The sequence below is a fragment of the Amphiprion ocellaris genome, chromosome 4, assembly GCF_022539595.1.
Source record: "Amphiprion ocellaris isolate individual 3 ecotype Okinawa chromosome 4, ASM2253959v1, whole genome shotgun sequence".
NCBI classification, from domain to species: Eukaryota; Metazoa; Chordata; class Actinopteri; family Pomacentridae; genus Amphiprion; species Amphiprion ocellaris.
In genome coordinates this window covers 12,618,786-12,644,147 of record NC_072769.1, presented here as the reverse complement: position 1 = coordinate 12,644,147, position 25,362 = coordinate 12,618,786, and the positions used below count along the sequence as shown (strand labels likewise).

General features: G+C 40.2%; 1 protein-coding gene across 3 annotated transcripts in view; it reads left to right on the top strand.

Annotated features, from left to right (window-relative positions):
- Positions 1 to 25,362, top strand: part of rhbdl3 (rhomboid, veinlet-like 3 (Drosophila)) — a 66,810-nt gene that overhangs the window by 17,627 nt on the left and 23,821 nt on the right. For 2 of the 3 annotated variants that reach the window (XM_023278492.3, XM_023278493.3), the window contains one exon: positions 18,653 to 18,811. In XM_023278492.3, coding sequence (XP_023134260.1) covers positions 18,653 to 18,811 — 159 coding nt within the window. Of the gene's footprint in view, positions 1 to 15,644; positions 15,803 to 18,652; positions 18,812 to 25,362 lie in introns of those variants that run through there. The other variant, XM_035952038.2, reaches the window with a different exon arrangement.

Below are 25,362 nucleotides of genomic sequence, written 5' to 3'. Positions count from 1 at the left end.
CAATCCCCTCTGCTGCTGGAGACACCCTGGGGGCAGTACAGCTTTCTCTCTCATTTCCTGCCCCCCTTTTAAACTATCAAACATTCTGTCCTGCTCTATATTGTGTCTGTCACACAAAACCAACCCATGTCCACACTAATGCAGATAATTTTGGAAACACATCTTTTTCTCTTTTTCTTCCATCTACTCTAAGGTGTTTTTTTTCCCCACAATTCTTTCTAAAATACTAGTTGTTTCAGGAGAAAACTGTAATGAATTATTATTATTACATTTGTTAACTTTCACAAACACTAATATACAAGATTTTCTAATTAAACTATATTTACCCAAACCCCCAAAAATGATAACTATCAGAAACAATAAGGCACAGCTTTACCACAGTAACATCACAGATGCATGTGGTCCTATATATGTACTTGATTTGCGTAAAAAAACACGTGTTTGTCTGTATATAAAGTGTGTCTGTGTTGGCAGTGCAGCTTTTGTTGCCATGCTGACACATAGCATTGCAAAACCCCCACATCCAACTCAGTGTCTACTGTATAAGCACTCACAGCTGTACAAAGCTTGTTGTTTTCTTGTGAGAAATGGCAAGAAAATGACACTAAACATCATTGCGATATATAGTTCTATATTCCACAGAAGTAGGCAAAAATATAAATGCACAATGACAAAACATAATTTAGCAATAAAGCATATTAGCTGTTTAAATCCCATACAGCTCATAGAGTTTTTACATAGAACATCCTGCATGACAGAGGACAATCCATACATATTTAGCCTGCGGAATCAGTCAGAATAACATGCATTCACTCATTCACACTGAGAGGCTGAGGGCAAGTGCATGTTTGTCCAAAGTTACTACAATGGTCAACTTTCATGGAACAAGCTTAGCCTGACAGCTAGCACTGCAGGACTCGGAGGTAATGACATCCAGAGCCTGCATGATATGTCTTCCTGTGCTTGCTATTGCAGCATCTGCCAAAGAAAAGCCTCGATGAGATTATGACTGCATCTTGTCTCCTGGAGACCCGAGTGCCTCTCTGTCTGGAATAGCATTAAACCAAGAGAGCAACATGGTTTTAAACTTTAGGGATCGAACTTGTAGGGGGATAAACAGGCTCTGTGTAATAACAGTGCCATGAAGTGTGTGTGCGAGTGTGGGTAATGAATGTTCAGGGACATCGGGTGGGTGTGCAGTCCTCTTGTGAGGTGCCGGGTAATGAATCTCAGCTGTCTGTGGAGTGAGCTGCTGTGATGTGTTGGGAATTAGCAGAGATGTCGATGGGACAGAGACAGAACACGCTGCTGGCTGATCAAGCGTATTGATACAGTGTTGCCTAGAAACGTTCAATTTGGATTAAGCTACTCTGAGGTGCTTTATGGTTACATGGAAATGAGTTTTCTTATTAACATTATTTGCTTAAGGCAGAGTGGCTGTGATTTTTTTAATACAGCCTTTTTTAGCCAAGCAAGATAAAGTGGATGACAGTATTATTTACAGCAGTAGGTAGGCTGGTAGCATTGAAAAAATAAAGGTCGCACATTTCACACCTTCAGCAGAAACTAATATTACATCAGGTTTGCTCAGAGCCACTGAACACAGGCTGCATAGCAGCTCTACAGACACCATTCAAACCTAAAGTGTTCGTCACAAAGGAAACAAGAAGAGCACACTTGAAAAAAAGTAGACAGAGATCACACAGCCAAACAGCTGCTTTAGCAACACCTAACGCTTTGAGAGAATGAAGCACTTAACCTTATCTTGGAGAGAATGCCTGCTGTCCACAGATGGACTAAAATAATGAATCTGACATCTATTTTTCCCAGGTATATCTTCAGTTAAATTTTACCTTGAAGGATTCATTTGCTAAAAGCACCCTGTTCAGTAAATGTATTCTCTTTTAGCCTCATAAACATGTAGAATTCTTAATGATCAAGGTCACATGGAAAAGCATATTTTAAGACAGACATTAGTGGCAACTGAAATACGTCCATGATTTGGATCAGGGTTTGCAGATGAAATGCTTCAGTCTTGGTACACAGCCAGCATGCCTATATGCTATCTTTGTGTTTCAGTCCAGCACAGTGAGGGGATCAAAGGTCTGGAGATTTAAAGTAATACCTCAGTTTCTGACATCTATCCACATATCAGGCCCCATCTGTATGTGTGTGTGTGTGTGTGTGTGTGTGTGTGTGTGTGTGTGTGTGTGTGTGTGTGTGTGTGTGTGTGTGTGTGTGTGTGTGTGTGTGTGTACGTGTACCAACTGAAGACATCTTCACACCGACCAACGTTGCCTGGTTACAGGCCAGTTGGCAAGGGAACACTGACAGCCCGTGCTAATTTGCGATGGCCTCAGACGGCTGTGTTTGTGCGCGGCTGCATGTGTGTGTAAAATGAATGAGGGCTTCTAATCTGTCAAGTGAAACAGGTGACCCAGCGCTCCTTTGATTAGCCCAGACAGACACAGCGTCGGTCATTCCTGCAGCTGCCATGAAACAACTTTCTCTGTGATAGAAAACCAATTCCGGACTGTCTGAAATCCATGTAAGTTATATTGTCGGGATGAGCAATTTAGGTGACTTACCTAGAAAATGTTATTTTGAAACCAAAGTGGTCTAGAATCAGACGACTGACAGGAGCCATCTGTAATTCGTATAACTTTTTTTGTCTGTCATCAATTTTTCTTTTTCTTTTCTTTTTTTTTTACAAATCTGAGAATAAAATGATTTTTGCTAGCCCTGCAGTATGAGTAAGCTTGCCTTTGTGTGTTTTTTAGTATTACAGAGCTGAAGTTTAAAAGAAAACAAATGCTTTGTATACATTTATATGGGCTCATGAATATGTGCTGTGTGTAGTCAGAGTTGTCTGCTTCATGGGGAAGTAGATGGAGAAAATAAAGAGAAAGAGAGAGAGGGAGAGCAGCTAGAGCACATTAGACTGCATGTGAGAAAAAGCAATTACCTGTGGGACACTATGTCCATTTCCCTTTACAGAGGACAGAAGAGCAGTGAAGAGAAGAAAGAAGGGGAAATGAATGAAGACAGAAGACAAGAGCAGAGAAAGGCTGGATGAGGAAAAGGAAATAGAAGAAAGAGAAGAAGAGTGAGGAGATGCTGTGGCCAACAGGGACTGCTAGTCAGCTCTCCCTGTGAGAGCTGATAAGCCTAATCTAGGTGAATATAGCTCCACAAGGAATGCTGCGCACTTGAAATTTCAATTTTTGGGGGCCGATATTGAGACTTTGACTTGGTACCACTTGCAGGAGGGGATGATGTGTCCAGGTAGGGACAGCTTTAGTCTCAGTACAGGAAGGAGGCAACTCCTTTTCCTACCGACAGACTTTTTTAGATATATATTCAGTTGGTATTTCTGTGACCTTTCAGAAACATGCAAGTCTTACACAAAGATTTCACCTGAGTTTTGACTCATGTAGTCTGCTCTGCACTGTACCCACATTGTATGACTATTCCTTCAGAAAATGACTGAATACAATCCAAGGACTCTGCCATAAATTCTACTTTTTTCAGTTGTCAGTGACTTTTTTGTTTACTACGTTAACAAACACCGATCTGCCACAATATTAGAACCACAAACACAATAATGTGTAGGTTGCCCTTGTGCAAACAAAATGACTGTACTGTAGCATCATGGACGGAGGACTTGTAGGGGTGACCTGTGGTGTCTGAGACATTGGTCTCACATTGGGGTTCTGTGAATTGCAGGGCAGAACCTCCCTGGATTGTGCTTGTTCTGTTGCAGCCCCTGGATGTTCGGTCAGAATAGGATGTGGAAAGTTTGGAGGCCAGGTCAGTGCCTTTGGTTCTCTGTCGTGTTCCTGGAGCTGTTCCTGAGCAGTTTTTTTGGTTTGTAGTGGAGTGCATTGTCCTGCTGAGAAAGACCTATGCTGTTGGGGATTTCCTTGGTCTGCAGTAATGTTTAGGTCGATGGTACATGTCCAAGTAACATCCACATAAGCAACAGAACATTGCACTACGATGAGATGAACAGGTTTTTTTTGTCCTCAATCCAATCTGAGTCTTTTTATGTTTAGTATCTACAATACTGTGTACCAATCTGATGCTGATTTCTTAGATTTTACACACTATAAGTATATTAAAGTTATTCAAATCAATCTAATGTATATGCTTGATAAATGAATAGCACTGCAATGCATTAAGAAAAAAAATGCATTTCTGCATGCAAGCATTGGTTTTGATGTTACATAGGTGGTCACAAACCTTGTTGTGAAACTCTAGCAGGATGATGTCCAAAATGTAGTGTTGAGAGTGTAGGGTGTCCCGTGGCTCCAAGAGCTGAAAAAAAGGCTGTGAAATCCTGTATTCTCTACATGCGAGTCTGAAAATGTATCGTAGGCTAGCTGTAGTGTTTCACCACTAGGTGGAGCCTCTTACTATTTAATATTGTAGTGATCGGAGGAAGCGGTTACTTGTACTCCGGAGAGTTCTGTGTTGGTAAGCAGAGAGCATTGTAGGGGTTTAGCAGCAACAGGCACCATGACAAAGACTTCTGTGATGCTTAAGGTCCTACTACCAGAGCTCATGTGCCCATGACACATGCCCAAATCATGTGTCTATTGACTACAACAGCCATATCTGCTTGTTAAAAGGAAATGATTGGATTTGGCAATATATAGCATGTCTAGCATATACCATTATTTATATTTATGGATATATGTCAAGAAACTGCTTTGCAGTGCAATGATTCTACCATCAAGCCTATAATGTTAAATCTTTGTTGAGAATGCTTCAGAGAGGAGCTGATTTGCCTATGTTGTGAGAGTAATAAGAAAAACTAAAACAATTATTATGATTATTGTTGCCACGAATATGTAGAGGTTTTCCACTCCCCTTGAACTACCCACATGTGCTTTTCAGTGATTAGTTCTCATCCTTTGTGTCCTTGTTCCTGTGTCTTTTACACTTCAAAGACGTCTGCTCCGTGTCCTAAAATAATCATCTTTTCACACAATAAGCCGGCGAAATAACAAGTTCAAGTGTGTAGTCAGTGCTTCGCTTGCCCCCTCAGTGTTTCACAGGAGTTTCCCAGGAGAAAACACTGCTCGTATTCAAACATGAGTAACGAGAGGAAGAAAGCAGAGTGGTTGAGAAAACGTTGGAGAAAAATGAAAAGTGGGTTATGATAGAGAGCTGTGCTGGGGTGAGCAAGGTCCTCTCTCAGCCTGTTGATCTTGCTGATGTATGCGATGTCAGATTAATTGACTTGGTTTGGGCCCAGCTGAAGGTTATCCCATCAAAGATTTTAGCCACCACCTGCCTAGAATGACGTTTTTTTTGTCCAGTAAGCTGGTTATTTATATTACAAGATAAAGTCTTGGTGTTCTTAAACACTATTATTTTATAGTTTGGCATTATTATGGTATGTTATGTCACAGATAAGCGTAATTTTACCATAAAAGCGACAAATAACAAGCTAGCCAGTGTAACAGCTTAGTCCTAATTATTGATTACTTCATCTATTTATAATATCTCCTGGTTTAATAGCACTCTCTAATCATTTCCCTCCTTTATTTATAACTCCCTCACTCCTCTTCCTCTATCTTCTCTCCAGTCCCTCCCTCTTCTCCCTCACTCATCTGTGGCCTTGGCCTTAGCCTTTGAGTCTAGGTGTTGTTTATGGCCGCATTAAGAGGCAGTGCTGTGACATTTTGGGGGCTATCAGAAGTCTTGTTGAGGCATTAGTCACGTCTCTGAAGTGTGACGTGGGCAGAGCGCTGGCTGGGCCGCCGGGGGCCGTGACACGCATGTCAAGCTGGTCTTTATGCGAGCCAGACGGCTGACCTTTTCCTGCAGAATGCTCCATGACAGGAGAGATGATGTCTGAGTAATTAATGGTGTGAAACTGTGTTGGCTCATCACGTCCCACCCTCCTGCAACCTGCCCCACTCTGATGTCAAGGTGTCACTCTGCTGTCATGTGACGCCAGTGGGGGATCACACTGGGAGGAACAAGGAGGTACTGGATTTACCTGTCTGTGTTTACCGCACAAGAGGTCAGTTTAAACAGTTTGGGGTTTTTCCGTCTCAAATCATCATGAACATTCTGCTCAGTAGTTTCAGAATTACTTTTTTTAAATAATGAACTACAAACATTTAACACTTTCAATAGCATCTGTGAAATTTTAGATTAATATATCAAATACTTAGTGGTATTTTTTTTGAAAATTGCCCATCACCCACTTTTTTTGACACTATTTTTTCACACATTGAAATTTGAGGCTGTGTTTGTATCTCAGGAACTATTAAAGATACATTTTGAGATTTTCACTGTTATTGATTCAGAATCTATAATACAGACCAATAGGGTTAAATAGTCCTTGATTTTGGGTGAGTTGAACTCCCATGACCTCCTCAGCAGCTCTGCAAGAGTAAAGAGCTGGTCCACTGTTCCACGACCGGGATGGAATCCGCAATATGGAATACTTCAGAATATCAAATACTTGGTCACTAAAACAAAAACACAGATTGAGCAGGGACTGTATGACAAGTTGTACCACAAAAACATAAATGTTGCTAGATATCCAAGTAACATCCAAGTAGAACAAAGTTCTGAAGTTTCAAAATGTTTTTTTGTCTTTAATAGTTCCTTAGATGTTGCCATTCAAACATCAAATTTTAATTTGCAAAAAACGTGCTGAAAGTGGGTTGATGGGAAAATTTTTAAAAATGTATATCAAGCTAAAATTCCACAGATTTCATTCTAAATCTCCATATTTCATACGATCAAAATTTTATCCAAATCAGAGATGGTTAGAACAGAACTTGGCTTCAAAATTTGATGATTTGAAACAGACTGACAGTTTGTTGACAGTGGGATTGAAAGGAGGAATGATAATCTGAGTGACAACAAGACTACAGAGTGTCATCTTGTTTTCAGAGTCACACCAGTCAACTTGATGTGATTGTTTTCTGTCAGTGCACACAAAAATGTTGCCCTCTGAGGTTTAAAAGCAGAAACACACATACACAGAGTCCAATTAGAATTTCCCTCTTGAGTTTGTGTGATTAGATGCTGCCACATTCTCCCCCTTCTGCTCTCAACAGTATGGCTTTTGTCCGAGTATCTGAATTTTCTCTCTGTCAGAGAAGAATGAAACAACCAGCTGGCTACTGACTGGTACCCTGTCAGAATCGGTGCCTGTCCGAGCCGGGAGCTGTCGGGTGAGCCGCAGACGCTGGTAGAAATTAGACCTGCTCATGTCAGATCGACCTCTGAGATCTTGGCAGTTTTTCTTACAAACTGCCCTGACTACTGTGTTGTCTTATGTGTGCTTTTGTGTGCCAGCAGAGGTTTTTCCTGCATAGAGGAATTTTTGGTGCCGCAAAGAGATCTTAGCCAGCGGCAAGTTAAAAAAAATCACCAACGCTAAAATAATAGGAATTGAACATTTTAAACACATATACATTTTTGACCAGTTTGGGTGAATGATTAATTTATTCAAGCATAATAAAAGCTGGTATGATACATTGTTTAGGAGCTACGACAGATCAATTTGGTCCCAATCAATCTGCTGTAGTTTACTGAATAAATTAAAACTTTGACTTGCTGGTGGTACTGCAAGAAAAGTTGTTAGAATTCATCCTCTTGAACTATTTATATCTGTACCAGACTTTATAGTAATCCATCCAATAGTTGTTGAGACATTTTAACCTTCGGACCACCATGCTGTTTTTGGATGTTTTATTTGCTCCAGGCACATTTTGACTATTTTTTAATGCAATACAAAGTCTTGCACCTCTATGGAAACAACACAACCATAATTTGACGTAGAGAGAACTCAGTGGCTTCTATATAGTAAAACACAGCTATAATACCAGGAATCAGAAAAATGAATTTTGTTCATTATTTATATTACAAACAATAATTAAACATTTTTTAATGTATATACAGATGTTACCAAGGTCGGGAGAAAGAAATGGTGGCTCTACATAGAATAGATTTTTCACTAATTACATTTTAGTTTGTTTTCATACTTTGTCTCCTGTTGACTCCGTGTCAACACAGCCTGCAGTTCAACCCAGCTCAGTCAAAAAGTTTCTGAACTTTTGTCTTGCGACTGTTGGTCACAGCTGATTCATTCATGTCTTATCAGTTGCGTCGAGGAGCTCAAAGAGTTTTGTTCTTTACACAGTAAGGTTAGAGCAAACTAATTTTTGAAGATTTTTCTTAATGAAACCTGTACACTAAAGGGATTCTGATGAAATGTTCCAATTTGCTTGACCAATATCAAGTTGAAAGAAAACTACTATTTCTTTCGTTTTTATTAATGTTTAGCTTTGATAAATGATGTTAATTTTGCCCTGTTTAAAAAGTAAACAATCCTTTCAAGTTCGCCTGTGAAATTGGGGGTTTAGAGTGTTTATAACAATAAAAACACAAATGCCAATCTTATTGTGGTGCCAAAGGAAAAGTCAGGGTATTATTAATATGGATATTGCATGTCTGTGTCAGAATTCCTCTAATTTGGTGTGAACAGAAGGCTAAATGGGTTTTCAAATGTTCTCTTTCTTTCCCTCTGCTTGCCGCTCACACACACATCAGAGCATCAATATTTCCCCCCGAGTCCGTGTGATTTTTCATTGACTGTGTTCTTCTGGGTGATGTCAGCTGTCAGTCTGAGTGTTTGACTTTTCACCTCTTCATCGCCGCCCTGCTCCTCCCACTCAGAGCTGCCGCCCGCTGACAAGATGTCGGTTCCACTCAACCTGAACTAGTCTCCTAAGTGAGACCAGCTCTGGGCTCCTCTGCTTGATAAGCCCCAAAACCGCAGAGCGTCTTCCAGCTTACAGCGGCCAGTAGCTCTGATAATGTGCTCTCTCAGCTGTGTCAGATAATGTAACAGAAAAATCAGTGCATGTGTGTGAGAGAGAGAGATGGAGAAAAAAAAAGAAACGAGAGATATCACACAGGAAAAAAAAAAACCCTCTGGTGTCAAGGGCACATTCTGAAAAGACTGATTAACATGAGAAGGTGAGTGTGTGTGAATGTTTTTCCATTGTGTGTGCGTGTGTGTGAGTGATGGCCGTTGAACAAGGCACCCCAGGTTTCCCCTGTCCTCCCTGGTGCTTCGATGTAATTAGCGAGGAGACTAACGAGCTTTACAGAGAAGGGCTTTTTATTAGAGCTGCTAATTGCTTCATGTCAAGGGAATAGCCAGCAAGCGCCGGAAAGAGGAGTGACTGTGTATCTGCTCTTTTGTTGGCGTGAACGTACAATATCTGCGTGTATAAATGTATACACAGTCCATCTGACTACAATTGTGCACGTTTGTGTTGTTCCCCAAGACCTAAACTAATGGCGTAGTCAAACTGAAATCCACTTCCTGTTAATTTCTCTCCAGAGTTCAATCTGATGGAACTAAGACTCTCCATTGTCTAATTCAGTAAATGTTTTATGCGTTATCTTGTTTTAGAACTGATACAAGCAGAGGAGGGATGCTGCTCGGGTGCAAGGAGTGTGACAAAGATAAATTACAATAAATGTTTTGATAAGAAGCTGTTTAACTTCACTTTGTTGGCTGATGCTGTCGGCCCTCTAGCCATGCTAACTCCTGCAGTTTATGTTTATGAATCTGCTCACCATTTCTTTTCCTCATCTGCTTTTGGCCACATCATGTGGGCACATTTTGGCAGGCAGATGTTGGTCTGCCAGCAGCTCGCGATGTCATGCATGAATTCAGTTTAACTAAAATTAAGATAAAACTTTATTAATCCCAAAGGAAATTATTGTGCTCGATATTGCTCAGAAAAAAACAAATGACTCAACATAACAAATGCTTTGCCTCGAAACTAAAAAGCAATAAGATATAAGTACGATATATCATGGAAACTACTGAAATGAGCGAGTTAAAAGGAAGCTAGAATAGAACGCTAAAAAGTAATGCTGACAGTTATACAGAGGTAGTAAGTAATAATCACATATGATAATGAAAAAAGATACTATATTACACGTTTAATCAAGAAGTCCAAATAAAAATGAAATGATAATGAAATATTATAAATGAAACTCAAATATTACATTTAAGAAATGATAAGAAGAAATGATATTGAGAAGATTAAGGTTAAAAATGGACATGTATGTAGTATTCCTTTGTTATATTCGAAGATTAGGACTCGTTGCACTGGCAAATTAAGATGCTGTTCAGTGTCCATTTTAATATGTCACAATGAGTAAGTAACTGCACAGATGCAAATAATAAATTCAGTGATATCCGGTAACAGCGGCTCACAGTCAAATTGTCTCAGCGGGACACTTCAGCAGATCCATTATTCATGTTATTGGTGACACCTGTGCTTTTCATACTAATATCCGGTGTGAAAAAGGCTCCTGATACAGTGTTTTAGTGTCATTTAGCTCCCACTGCAGCCTTCTCCTCGCTCATAACAAGGCATGTTTATGTGTTTAAGTGTGTGTGACTCCACACCTCCTCCTAAGCAGAGTGTATGTCTGGACCTCATAACTCCTCCATAATCAGTGTTGACTGATTAATTGGTTAACCAGCGTGCTCCTAATTGCCTGCCAGTGCTTCATTCAGTGCACTAAACAAGCCACTAAAGCTCTTTTTGGAAACGTTCTGTTTCTCTGCGGGACGTTAGGCCATTTTCAAGTGCCAGTCAGTGATTTTGGTCCCTTCTGGGGTGCTTACATGTATATTTTAACATATTACTGAGTGTTATCGGCAGTTTTTTTTTCACACTGGTTGGTCCTTGCAAACATTTTTGTTTTCTAGACACTCCTTTGTGTTTTTTATAGAGGGAATCTCTGACTTTTTAACAACAGTGGCCTGTAGTTTGGTTTGGAAACCTTTATGTCTAAAGAAAAAACAGAACGCCATTAGGAGAGCAAGAAACCTGGCAGCTCATTAAAAATCAGCCACACTTAATTAGGCTGCCTTGGCTAGTCTGCCTTTGTATCATGTAACATATTTTATGTGCCCGTCTTCAGTGGTACAGGAAAGAATGTATGGTTCAGGTAAAGATGGAAATATCCAGGAAAATTATCATAACCCTAAAACCTTTGACAATTTTACTGTGAAGCAAGTGTTTTATTTCTCTGTCAGGTTTTGTAGGACACAAAAGTACACACAGTGGAGACTTATTGGTGGACGTTCGACTATGATGTTTGATTATATGCAGTATGTACCAGTGTAATAGCATGTTTTGTCTGTGGGTCAGCAGATTGAGCAGGTAGAGGCTGTTTTTTACTTTTTTTTTCTTTGTGCATAATCCTTAAAATAGCAGCAACTCAGCGTTGCACACTGTTCGACTCTGTAGGGGGATCATAAGTAATTATACTTCTGGTCAAGCTGTATGCTGAGTGGATGTTTCCATATCAGATATTTAACTCAAAGAAAGCAATAATGAAATACAGAGATTCAGTAATATAGTAATTTGTTTTAAGCCTAAAACCCCAAATACCAATATACAGCAAAGATAAATATTAATTATGAGCATTGCAGACATGTAATTTAGCAGCAATAGCAATGGCAGAATGTAATGTTCTGTTCATGTAGAGTACACAGTCATACAGAGAATGTGAGTTGCAGTCACATAAGGTAAGATCGCGTTCTGCTCTGATTCTTGTAAATATCAGGCAATGCTGCCAAAAGTGTGTCTCCTGCATTCTAAAGACAGTGTTTATTTTTGGCATCGCATCCTCACAGCCACTTACAGTATATACGCACTTATACACACACACACAAAATGTCTCTCTCGCCTCACTCCTTATGTGCATCCAGTAACTCAAGTGCTGCTGGAGTTGCCGTTGCTTAGGTTACACGTATTATTGCGCTCTATGCGTAGAGCGTGTTGCTGTGCTGATTAGCCACAGTCGTGCCCACTGTACCACCTCAGCCTGGGGGATGTTATTATTTATTATTATTATTATTATTATTATTATTATTATTAATAAAAAGTGCGACATTAGACGTCTTTAGTGCCTACACGGGCAGCACCCGCGTGTATTTATGCAGCGTTTATTACTTCACATTTTTGTGCATTTTTCAGGTAACCTACAGTGCTGCACAGCTTCAGTGACTCTTTTCACAGTATAACAGCCAGCAGAGAAGGACATTAACAATAAGATAAAGCCCCTGGTGTGTCATTGCATCCCCCATGAGACAGGTCACACATGTCATGCTGCTGAATGAACGCTTCATGCCTGTTACTGCGTGAATCTGTATGACTGAATTATTTTCCAGTGTGAAATTAGAAGACTTTCTATTGATATGACTTCAATATCCTGCCCTGTCAGTTTGTTTTCACAGCATTTCTGCTTTAAGACGGAGAGGACGGAAAGAATGACTGGAGAGTGACTGTCAGGGTGACTCATGGCAAATGGTTTCATACCAATTTAGAGCCAACGTTTGTGATTACATGGCACAGTGTGACCTGTTTCCTGCGGAGCTCCCAGGATGCATCCTGTCGGAAATTTTGATTATGTTGTTATCAGTGTTTTTGATATAAATTTTCTGCTGATGTAAATTAGACGCAAGTGTTTTGTGAGCACTGTAGCTACTGATTTCCTTCCATACAGTGGGAAAATGAAGGTTTTGTCAGATTTAACCCTCTGAACCCCAGTACTGAATTTGAAAAGCATGCCATTTATAAAAGTCATCAAAAATAACACCATTTATCAGAGCAAGAGACTGTAAAAACAGAAACAATTGTTGGATTTTCAACTTTCAGACAGTCCTCGAATGAATTGTGTGAGGTACAGTTCTGCCGGGAAACTTAATCAAATCTAAGCTTGAAATCATGACATTTCATAAAAATCATAATATTCTACATGTTTAATTTAAAAATGAGCCAAAAAATAAACCGCTTGCTCCAACTCGGTTGTTTAACATGCAAAAAAAGTTCTGCCCTTCTTGTTGCAATCGTGAAGTTATTAATTTTTCGGCAACAGTCAAGTGACCAAAACTCAGGAACTTTTTGAATGAACTGCAGGCCGTGTATACCCAGAGTAGATAGTAGTGAAATGTCTATATACACTTGTGGGCCTTTTTTTTTTTTTTTAAACAAAATGATTCATGGCATTATAATTCTGCTATGCTACATAGGAGACACTTTCAAGTTCTCTCTGCTTCCAGGCATGGCTTTGCTGTTTCCATTGAAGTGCAGGACTTTAAATTACAATGAAAAATGAACGTACAGTGAATAAAAACGTGACAGGAGCTAAACAAGTCCACAAGCTGCTTTAAATTCAGAGGGTTCAAAATGTAAACTTATGAACATGCGGGTAAAATGTCGTCCCTGTTCACACAATCACCACACGTCAGCGTTCACAACATCAGTTCTTCACTGCATGGCAGGTTATCCGTTGATGTTGGTGTAAGAGGATTTGAGTTTGGCCACCAGCTTGCTGCTAATAGGCCAGGATAGAATACAGTTACTCACTGTCTCCTTCAATTAACTCAGACCTCTCCCCCTTTATATCCCACACTTCTTTCTTGCTCTCCCCCTGTGCTTACTGTTCCAGACAACAGCTCATCAGCAGCTCATGACTTCTCAGCAGTGAAGCCCATCAGTCTGGGTCAAACGTCAGAGGTCATGGAAAGTCCACGGGGTCACACAGGTCTGACGCTCAGTAGTGGAGTTGATCAAATTGCTTCCAATGACCTGTCAAGCCTTTCTCTTTGTCTTAAGCTGTGGCTAGTGATCAATATCCTGTAATCACACCCCGAAGTTAAACAGAGGACTTCTCCTGAAGGCTAGATTTCATCATCCTTAAGTTGTTCTCACCATATTTTCCACTCTTTGTCCAGGCTTATTCATTTCTCCTGGTTCTCTACGCAGACTCGAATTCTTGGGAAAACTCCGTGACCCTCAAAATCTGCTTCGACTTCCTTAATATTCAGCTTTATGAAAATGAGGCTGAAGACAAAAAGCTTTGCATTGTGTCCAAAGCCTCAACCCCCCTGCTCCTCCTTTACTCCCCTCTCCTCCCTCCCTCGGCTGTTTTTCTCCTCCACACCGACAGGCTGCAGAGAGGCCCTTAATAGGAAAGCTCATTGGTTGTGAATGTTTTGTGGTATTATGTCTGCACAAGGATTTGTGTGTGTATGTGTATGCGTGTGTGCTTGTTTTAATCTGAGGGATCACACTCCCTTCACCGTTGCAGAACAGGCTTCATGGAGCAGAGACAATAACGTAGTTATGAAGATGAAAATGTGCTCAGACAAACGTTTATTCTAATTCACATCTGGGGAATTTTCTCACATGCATGAGCTAAATACTTAGCAATGAATGAGTCCTGCATTATTTATAAGTCTCTCCTCACTCTTATGCAATAATCATAATTGTTTTTTTAAATTCCAATTTTGTTTGCTACATGAAAATCTAATGTGTATAGGATGCTGTAATACAAAGTGGGTTGCAATTAGCCAAGACAAGAAGTGTAATAAATAAATAATATACAGATACACTATCAGTGCTGTTGAGTAGAGTTTAAACAACTTTTAAATGTGCGTTTTCTATGTCAATCAAATGAATATCTTAACTCAGTATCTGCACATCAGACAAAATAAGCAACTTGGAATGAATGATGGGCATTTATCTGATCATAACAATTATATATTTAAGTAAGATAAAGTTAGCGGTTTGATAAAAATGGAGCAACAGTGGGGATTTCTCTCATACACTCTAAGAAACAATGTTGACACTCAACAAAAAACAATAAACGCAACAGTTTTTCCATCTTTTTAAACAATGACAGCTTAGACTCAAGAACTTCAGATGAAGTTATCAAGCCAATTTCGTTAAATTACCTCAAGTTAAGTTTAGTTTTAAAATGACGCACAGAATTTAAGTTTAAATTACAAACAATGTAAGGTTGATGCAAGTGCCAAAAGTATTGTATTGACCCAATGTGTCAAAATAATATCTGCAGCTTATCTAAATCTGTGCATTAGATTTTTTTTTAATTTCTCAACCATGCATTTATTAAGTGTTGGGAAGGGGTCCCTTGAATTATTTTTTAAAGTGTAGTAAATCCTTAACGGGCCCATTTCAGTTTTTGTCTTGTAGTTGGGCTTAAGGAGTCTTGGATTCATATAACATCCCTCTCTGCATGGACATGCATCAGAGGGAAATCAGCACTAATTGGAGTGATGGACTGGGCAAACCTTGCATGAAATTGCTATTAGAGGTCTATTGTGAAGCGCGGTTCCCTTCTGCAGCTCCACCCCAGCAGCCGGCCCGGCGACTTCAGGGAGAACTCACTCAGCTATGACGCCTGTGGTGTCACAAAGTGGAGCGAAGGGAAATGTTTGTGTGTGTGTGTGTGTGTGTGTGTGTGAGGAAAATAATGTATGACTGCCTGCTTCTGTGAGTGACATGAAGAGAGATAACGGGCAAATTTATCGAACTGTTTATTTTCCTTCTGAGGGAGCCGGCGTGTTTGCGTTGCAGGGAGAAAGTGAGGCGAGAGAGTGAAGGAAGGCAGCGTGAATGTAGGGAAAGGGGGTGTTTGTGTGCGGGGTGGAGCGAGGGAGGGTGACGGGAGGCTGATTGGGGTTTTTCGGGGGGGTGGTGGAGAGAGGAAGATGGGGGAGGTGTGTGGCGAGGGTCTTGGATTGGACTGTAATCCTTTAGTCCTGGTTGGAAATAACCCTGCACAGTGTGGGACAAACAATATGACACGGACACACACACACACACTGAACATTTTCTCTCTGATGGGTGAGACTGGCTTAGACTGACTTTACTTCATCATGACAAAATGTCCTCGACAGAAACTGGCTGATTTACTGCGAGAAAAGGTTGGTTATTTCTTTTGAAAAGTAGTTTACATTTTATGCATCAAGTGTGAGGAAGAGAGGGATGCTTTGTGATTTTGTGCACGTGAAAGGGACAGCTTTGTGTGCATGTTAGACTCAGCAGGGCAGGTTTCATTATGTTCAGAATTTAGCTCTTAATTTGTTTGCCTGTGAATATACTCACTAATGTAGAAATGCAGTCTCACTGTAATTGCACGCTGTAGTTTAATAGAAATATACAAACAATTTTTGCAGCACCTCCTTCCTCTTTTTCTTCTGCTGGTTGCCATGTGACAGATGGCACAAATTCAGACCAGTTGTTATAAATGAGTAGCTCATTTTTGTTGAGGTTACTCCTGTGATCCCAGTTTGCTATTTTAAAAAAAAAATAATTATTGCAAACTCACCTTGAAAATAGTATATTACTCCCCACACCTGCCTTCTTGATACGTACATGTAAGGAAGTTCATGGTGGGAAGAAGTACCGCTGATGATGATTTAAAGTCATAATTCATAAATTGTTTCATCTTGTTGGCTAAGTTGTCCTTGCAATGTATGTGTTTATTATTAAATGGAAAAAGTGGACATTTTAATTCCACGATAGTGAAATCATATAACGTGCTCACCGGGTGCTCTATATACATGACAAAATGGAAAAACAACATCCAAACACTTATCTCAGATTTTTGAGTATTTCTCTTCCACTTCGTTCGTCTTGAGGCACCCAGCATCACTTGGTAGAGCATAGACACACGTACCAAAGCTAAGTTTGCGGTCACCTGTTGCAGGAGTGTTGACTGAGACGAGAGTCCCTCGACAACAGAACGGACTAAAGGTCTCCTTTTGGTAACCTTGTGTTCTAAGCCAATCTGCCCACATCTGACAAGTCATTTCCTGTTTTACAGAATCTCCCTCAAACTCTGAATATATTGAATTATACCATCATAGAAGCTAAGAGAGTGAAGACCGTTCTAAAAACTGTACTGATGATATACGCTTATAAGAAAATGCCAGACAGGTCAGTTTGATTTTGTGACTTATGAATTAGATAGTATGTGAAGCCTGAAAAGAAGCTTTGGTGAGGATATTCTGTGAGCCCTCTGTGCATCATTGGTAGGAGCCATTCTGTCGGCCTCGAACTTTAAATCACAAGGAGTCCTAAAAACAAAGATTGCTCAAGCTTGCATTGTAAACGAAAGCCTGTGAAGGTGATCACACTCTGTGTGGTGATGAAGTTCATGACAGGAGAGAGTCAGCTGATAGTCATATTTTGAGGAGACTTTACAAATTTGCAGGGTAAATACACTTCCTTTAGTCAATGCTTTTTGTGGCAACTTCAGTTGACCTCAAGACTAGCTTGGTTTGTTGTGACTGCTCTGTGTGGTCTATAGTAAATCTACAAGTGGGCTGAACATCGCCAGATCTGCTCCATGTCTCAAATGTGTTATGATTATTTGTGTGTTGGGGTAATTCAGGGAGTTAGTAGTCAGATTTGAAATTCACCACACCAACTACCAAAGACAGAAATACGACTTTTGGCAAAGATCTGCTGTGAGACAGAAATCTATATTTAGTTTAACTGCTGCCACATGAACTGTATAACAACAACTTCCCTGTTAAGTGTAAATATAAAGGCTGATTTCACAATCAGAATTCAGGGATGATGTTGAAAATGTACAGACAACCATAACAGAGACTAAAAAATGCCTCATGTTGAATAAAATGCAGACAAACAACATGAGTGGGAGCCAAAAACCTCCTCTCTCTGTTGCCACTTGGTCAAGCTCAGAGCACCTGCTGCCAGCCTGGCTGCACTCCGCCTCCGCCAACACTGGCATATGGCAAACACACACTTGCATAAGCACATGCATGCGTGTACGTAACTGTTTCTGGTACAAGGGTATTGGAGTCTGGCAGGCGACTGATATTGTCTGAATGTCACATCTTTATGCATGAATGCGCACATGCACTTTTGGAAATATACAGATACAAAGAGGCACAGTTACATATGCATGCGTGCTCACATACAGAGAGGCACATTGAATCAGAGAGGTAGCAGCTGTCTTCTGTCTGCATCCGCAAACAATCCCACATCCAAATCAAATATTCAAGTCCTTGAATCCTCGTTTTAGAGCATCGAGGGCCGCCTGATTCTGAGCAATCCAGGCGTATTCCCATAGAGACAGTGTTCACTCTTCTGCAATCTTCTTCTACAGGTTCTGTGCAGATGTCTGTTTTTTTGTATTTGTATATAGAGGCTTCAAATTTTAAGTGACAATTTAAAGTGAAATTGCAAAGAAAAAAGCGTGTGGGACCAAGATATCAGGGTTAACAAAGATGGAGAAAAATGCAGAGTGTGTTTCCAATTCAAGTGCATAAGTAATCACTGTGCTGAAGGTCTTTTGAATCTCCAGCTTTTCAAATACTTTTTTGTTTTGTCAGAATGTTTGGTGTGCTCTTTTTTTCCAGACGTATTTCAATGCCTCCTCTGTTCTCTGGCTGTGTAAATTGCCTGTGGTTAGCTGTGGTGCTCAGCATCGTCTCAAAGTGGAATCCAAAGCTGCTAAAAGTTACTGCTGCATCTCAACATGTGGGCCTTTTTAGAGCAATCACAGCTCTGTTACAAGATGCTTAAACTGTGACTAAACCATTGTTTGTGGCTTGTGGTGGGTTTTTAATGTTTGGCTGCGCAGAAAAGATGCTTTGGATGATATAAAACATCTAATGTGAATATGATGCTACGTATGTTGTGCCTGTAAAGCAGCTTTTGCGTTTTAGTTTGCTTCAGATTGCTGACAGATTACATAAAGTTTTAATCATTTCTTTGCTTTGTCTCTGCGTGTTCATTTGCAGTACGACCCAGAGAATTCAGGCTTCATCAGCACAGAGCGGTTTAGGGACCTGCTGGAGACCCACGGCTCTGAGCTTGACCCCCACAAATTGGAAGTTTTATTGGCCCTCGCAGATGGCAACGCTGATGGAAAGATCTGCTACCAGGACTTTGTCAACCTGGTGAGATGAGATGTTTTTATAGACTCATTGACGTCTGCATTCAACAGAAATCAATAGTTTATTGGGACCTCTGTCACCACTCTATGTCTTTATATCTGCATTTAAATAGTTTAATATCATATACCAATATCATATATAGTATATCCAAAAGCTTCTTCCATTCTATGGGAAAATCTTAGGCATTTTGACTTGAAACCTGAGTCTGACTCTAGTCTTGAATGTGATGATTTTAAACTCAATTTTCCATAATCAAAAAAGTCTTAAATTTTAGCATCACACCTTTAAGACTCTTGACTCTATCTGGAGGTTACACCTTTTGACTTAAAGTGATCTGAAATCTTCCAGAAAAGATTATAGTAAAAAAAAAAAAAAAAAAAAACACTGCTGCCATCCTCCTTATTTTCCTGACCATCAGCATCTAATCATGTTTTGTAAGCTACAGGCAGTAGATTGTCACATTCAGCAGCACTGCTGTGGTCAGCAAAAAATGGGCAGCAACATGCGTAAACCACTGTTTAAAATTGCCTCTGTTTTTTGACTTTGCCACAGGAAAAACTCAACAAAACTAAAAAAAAAAAATGTGCCTTTAAGTGTGAAATTAATAAATAGAAACAGTAAAGAATCATCTATTTCTGTAAATCCACTGCAATTACTGTTACTCAGTTTGAAAAATGAAATGGAGTCAAATATGGTGAATGGTGTCTAATGTCCTGTATGAGGCTCAGAATAGTTCATGGTTTGGACATTACTCTGTTATTGACCTCCTCTGGGACACTTCACTGTCCACGCTATCTGCACTTACTTCTTTCTTTATCACACATCAAACCATTTCTTCAATTTTTACCTCCATCCCCAGAAGCCATATTCCAAGATCACCTCAGTTACAAGGTGGAGATTCTCCCTAATAGGAAATGACTCTCTGTGTGGTGATAAATTCGGCTCTTAACGCTCACCTTGCCCCACTTTCAGCTTCACCTTCAATCTGCAGCCTGCTGCTGATTGTCCAAGGTCTGATTCAAGTGTCTCCAGCTGTGCTTGTTGCCTCATGACCTTCTCATTTTCTGTTTTCCTACTGTCTCGCTGCTGTTCCTCATGGGGAGGCTGAACTGCTGACCCGGGACAGTGTGAAGTGGTCTTGGAGTGGGAGTAGTTCTGTGGTAAACAATGACTACTGGGTGGCGAAGGGTTGGGGTGGGGGGTGTGTGCAGACTGTAGGGAATTCATTGTTGTCTGTGCGTGTAAGTATGCCCATCTCTCCCTGCCTCTCTTGTTCTTCAGAGCTGTTTATTGTCTCATACAGTGGGTGAGGAATGAGGCTCGTAGGAAGCTTGGAAAAATGTCAAAAAGACTTTTTGTGGTTGGCTTTCAGTTGGTGTATTCATGTCACGTGAGAGGCTGTGGGTCATGGTGTGCCACTGGAAGTGGGACAAATAGGAATGGGGTCTCTGCATCTGTGTGTACGTTCACACTCTATTTTTTTCTTAGTCACTATTGTGTCTACTCAGCCACCCCCCAGTGCTTTATGCATTCTCAGAGGCAGCAGCATAAACAGCAGACGCTAAACACAGGAGAAAGAAAGAAGTGACCATTCATGATTATGGTAATATGATGTGCTATAACTGAGTAGGTGCTGAAATGTAAAGATGTAAATCATTTTTCAAGCAAAAATGCAGAATATTTGCCTCTTCTAGTTGCTGAACACTTGAAGTGAATGCGTTGCTTTTCGCTCTTTAAAATTCTTTACTAGAAATTTGAAGAGATCATCTTTTTATTGGTATTTTTTTAGTATTCTGAAATGTTTTCTGAAATGCTGAATATTTGCTTCTTCCAGTTGCTGCGCACTTGGGGTTTTGACATTTTATTCTGAAAGAACAGGTTGCCTTAAGACCTTTTCGGCTCTTTGAAGAAATTCTGAGCTCTCTCTCTCTTTCTTTTTCTGCTATTTTCAGACAATTCAGAGACGATCAGCTAATTTGATCTAAGATACAATAACCTGACATACACTGAATACATTTGTATAAAAAACAGTTGAGCAGAAAGCTTAATTAAAAGCTAACAACCATAGCTTCACATTTGAAAACATCGTCTTTTTATTGGCATTCTTTTATTTTTCTGAACCGTTTTCTGAAATGATGATTTGCTTCTTCCAGTTGCTGAACACTTGGGGTTTTTAAATGTTGATCCAAAAAAACAGGTTGCCTTAAGACTGTTCTATCATATTTTATAGACTATTAGTTAATTAAATATAGGATAAAACTGCCTGATATATACTGAATACATTTGTTCTGAAGAGATTAGTTTTGCAGAAGGTTTTATCAACTGCTAATAGCTGTTGATTTGTTGCATTTACTGGTTTCAGAATGAGAGGAGGTGCTGCTTTTCTCTCTAATTTCAAGGCATCATCATCTTTTGAGTGGTATTTTTACTTTTCTGAAATGTTAAAGGTCAAACTCATAATGCAGGAAAGCATGGGGGTCAGATCTTCTGGGCACAATGGTAAGCATAATTTAAAAGTTTTCTGCTGCAGTGTGAACCCACAGTTATGTGAAAAAGACTGATATATTATATGCATCTTATTATCTGTACACTGCTTAGTCCTCATTAGGGTCGTAGGGAGGCTGGAGTCTAACCCAGCTGACTTAGGGTGAAGGCAGGAGACACCTGGACAGGTATCAGTCTATCACAGGGATTCATACACAGACAAACAATCACACTTACAGACAATTTAGAGTTACCAATTAACCTCAGCATGTTTTTGAACTATGGGAGGAAGCCGGAGAAAACCTGGAGAACCTGGAGAAAACCCACACATGCACAGGGAGAACATACAAACTCCATGCAGAAAGATCCCAGGAATGCAGGGACGCAAACCGGGGATCTTCTAGCTACAAGGCAACAGTGTTAACCACCACGCCACTGTGCACCCCTGATATGATATATGAATATCTAGAAGAATGTATGGCATGTATACATCACATTACAGATGTTCTAAGAACATAAATGGTCCCAATGACAATGATCAAAGTGCCAAAACCTAATGGAACCTTAAGAAAGAGAAAGTTAGAATTCTTCTGAGTTAATTTTCAAAGCCTGGTTTCTGTTGGTACGTTTCTATTGCTTTAAAATAAAGACAACAGAAAGCAGAGAAGTGAGGAGAAAAGTAGTGAGGAATAATAGAAGGGGAGGCGAGCAGACAGAGACAAACTGTGAGGGGTTTATTTGTCGTGCCATCTCTCCTTTGCACTGCAGCTCTTCCATCAATGTGATCGTCAGTAATTGTCTGCTCACTGCTCCGTCACAGCCGGCATTCAAATCGCTGCTCACTCTTCTCTTCACCTGATCCTCCCTCGTCCTCTTTTGCTCTTTACCTTTCTCTTTCTTTCTTTCTTTCTTTCTTTCTCTGTATAACCTCCCAGCTTTTCTCACTGTTTCTTATCTGTGCTTTTCCCCCTCTTCTTTCTGTTTAACTGTCCCTCTTACATCACGCTGAGGTGTTGCCTTCCTCACTGGGCAGAAACTGGCTCTGTGGTAGGTTTATACTTCCAAAAAACACTTTCAGTCACTCTCTTATTTATACTAAATGGATGAAACTGGGTAATGAGTGATGAATATACTCATATGTGTGCAGTTTTGTGTTGTGCATGCTTGTTAGAGATACAAAGACACACCTCTTGTTTTTGTGGTTTGGCTAAACTCCTCAGCTCCAAAGCAGGGACATCTGTCATTGTAGTGGTAGCTGCTGCAGCAAACGATGATAGCTTAGACAAAAGTGTGTCTTCTTGGTAGCAACAGTTTAAAGAAAGCTCATCCCTTTGTTTCAGTGTGACGGTTCCCTTTCCATATAGAATTAGTTTTCTGAGTCAGGTGTTGAGGAACGTGACTGAGCCTGAATGTCAACGCCACTTGAACATCTCTGAGGTGAATTGGAATTCAAGACGCGAGCCACAGCATTATTGCTAGACATTAGTGTCCAATCTCACTAAGCGAGCATTCGTAGTGAAAACACCCCAGCGTTAATAAAAACACAGGGGAGCTGCGTCGGTGTGAGTGTGAGACGGTGAAATACAACCCAGGAAGTCCAATTAGGCACATAATTGAATCTGAAGGTTTATCAGATACCAAAACACTGAATAATTTGTCCATTAGAAAGGATTTCACGACTCTGCAGATGCTATATTAACTGTTTATGTGCTAATTGTGTCATTAGCAGAAACATGACATTATAAACTGGGAATGTTTGCACGTTGAGCACCTAAGTATTTTCTTGTTGTTTTGTTTTTAAGACCCTTTCGTTGTTGCCAACACAGAGACTCCTGCCAGCTAAACACCACACATGAACCTGGGGTGCCCCGGTGGGATTAAGGGGCTCGAGGCACATTCTTTCTACCATGTGTGACACTTCTATGGTTATACACTTCTGCTGGTCTTTCTTCCTCCTTCCATGTGTCCTCCTCTGACTTCTATTTTTCCCTATTTATGTCTCCTTTCTCTGGTTGAGTTTTCTTTTGATCAAACTGTAAAAGTCCTCTCCTGCTGGTCCAGCACCCTCTCATCCCCTCCAACTCCCCATCTTCCCCTTCTCCCCTCTCTCCTCTTGGCTGTGGGATAAACAGACTGAACGTCATTCTTCCTTTTGTGTCTCACAAAGAGGAGAGGAACTGCAGTCACTTCACACGAAGAATTGATTGTCTTTATGGACCACTGGGGGAGGTCTGTGCGTTCACTTGCCTTCGTGTGCAGCTTACGAGTGGCCATGGCAACCTGTAATAATTTTCCCACAGTTCTCGGTGCCTGATATAAAGCCTGAAATAATTGGCTTTTTCTGACGTTTATCTCCAAACAGTGAGCCCTGCAGAGGCACTAAAAGTCTCATTAAACTGTGTCAGAAAAACCATCATCCAACTGTTGGGGGATATTATACAGATATAATATCTTCTCATTCTTACATGTGTCCTTTCCTCTGTGTTTGCTCACAGCTGTTGTCTTTGTGAATTGTGATGTGTATTTTTGTTTTCGAAGACGTTTACCAAATAGTAAGTGTTTTGAAACCAAAATCTTCCTTAATGCTTTGATAATTCTGTGCTTACACGTGAATAAACATCAGCCTCTGCTTTGTTACAAATCCACCATTTTAGTGCAGTTTTAAGCTGTACATTTTATTGTACTTTTATCACCAGTAGCTACTCTGCCACTTTACATTCATGTGTCTTACCAATGTCTCCCTCGCTGAAAACAATATCTCTCATCCTTATTGCCTTAAAATAACATCTGCTAAGTGACACATCTGGGCTTCCTGCAATCCTACAGACACAAACACAGTAAAAGAAGAGTTATGGAGTGTCACATGAACAGAGCAGAGACTGAAGGAGACTGGGGATGGAGAGAAAAAGGGGGGAGACAGATAGAGTGGGAGAAAAGTGGGACGGGAGTCATTGCGTTGTCATGAAGGATCTTATAAAACACACAGCAGAAGGAATAAGAGGCAGAAAGCTTAGAGACAGCTTTGATTTTGATACAGTGGCTATAAACTGCAATCTGTTTGCCATGTATGCAAAGGAACGCCAGTGGTTCACTCATCTGCTCTGAGGATAAGATGACTGAGATAAGCTCAGGCCTGTAAAATCAGTTTTTTTTCTTTCCATTGATACAAAGACTCTTTATGTTCATAGCGTACCAATCTTCTGTTTGTTATTATGAGTATTTGTAATATTAATCTTTAATCTCCTGTCAGACAGATACGCATTTTCATGAATATTTCTCCTTGTATGTATTACCCAGTGTATGTGAAATGCTTTGTTGGTGAGGCTCGTTCGGTTGATAAATTGCTGGTTGTAACAATATTCTGCGTCCTGCAGTAGCAGCTGAAACACCTACTTAGAATTCTCACTTTTCCGACCTTCTTGTTGCACTGTCACTGAGTTGTTGCCCCTCGAAGAGAAGCTGTTTGCAAAAGGCGATAGATGTACCACTGAATGCGATAAATCTTGGGATCTTTCTTTGAGTGCAGATTTTGCGCCATTCGCTGGATGCTTCATTTGGATGAGGTGAAATTTCACTGTATGATGAAACGTTCTCAGCTCTTGCTTCGGGATTAGGGAAAAGTCCATGTGCTCTCAGTATTTCTGCATGTAAAAGTCAAGGACGTGTCTCTGTGATTCAGTCCCAGATTCTCTATCAGTTAACCTCATGTCTTTGGTCTGTGGATTCAAGTACAACTTCAACATAAGATTTAGCAGGAAAAATGTTCATCTGCTCCTCTCTGTGGAGTTTGTGAAGATTTGTATCTACTCTCAGATGTATGTCGCTTTGGATAAAAGGGCCTGCTAAATTAAACTGTAGGTGTGGAATGTGTTTGTTCAACAGAAGATGTATTTGATTTGACTGCCTTTGTCAGTGAATCACTGATTATTTTCTAAATTAATCCATTCATTGTTTGGTTCATAAAAATCCCATTTTAGAGGTTAGAGCTGTTTGTGTCTTTCAAAATAATTTGAGTTGACCCAAATAGTTTCTAGGCTTTTTTTTTTTTTTTTTTTTTTTTTTTGCTCCTG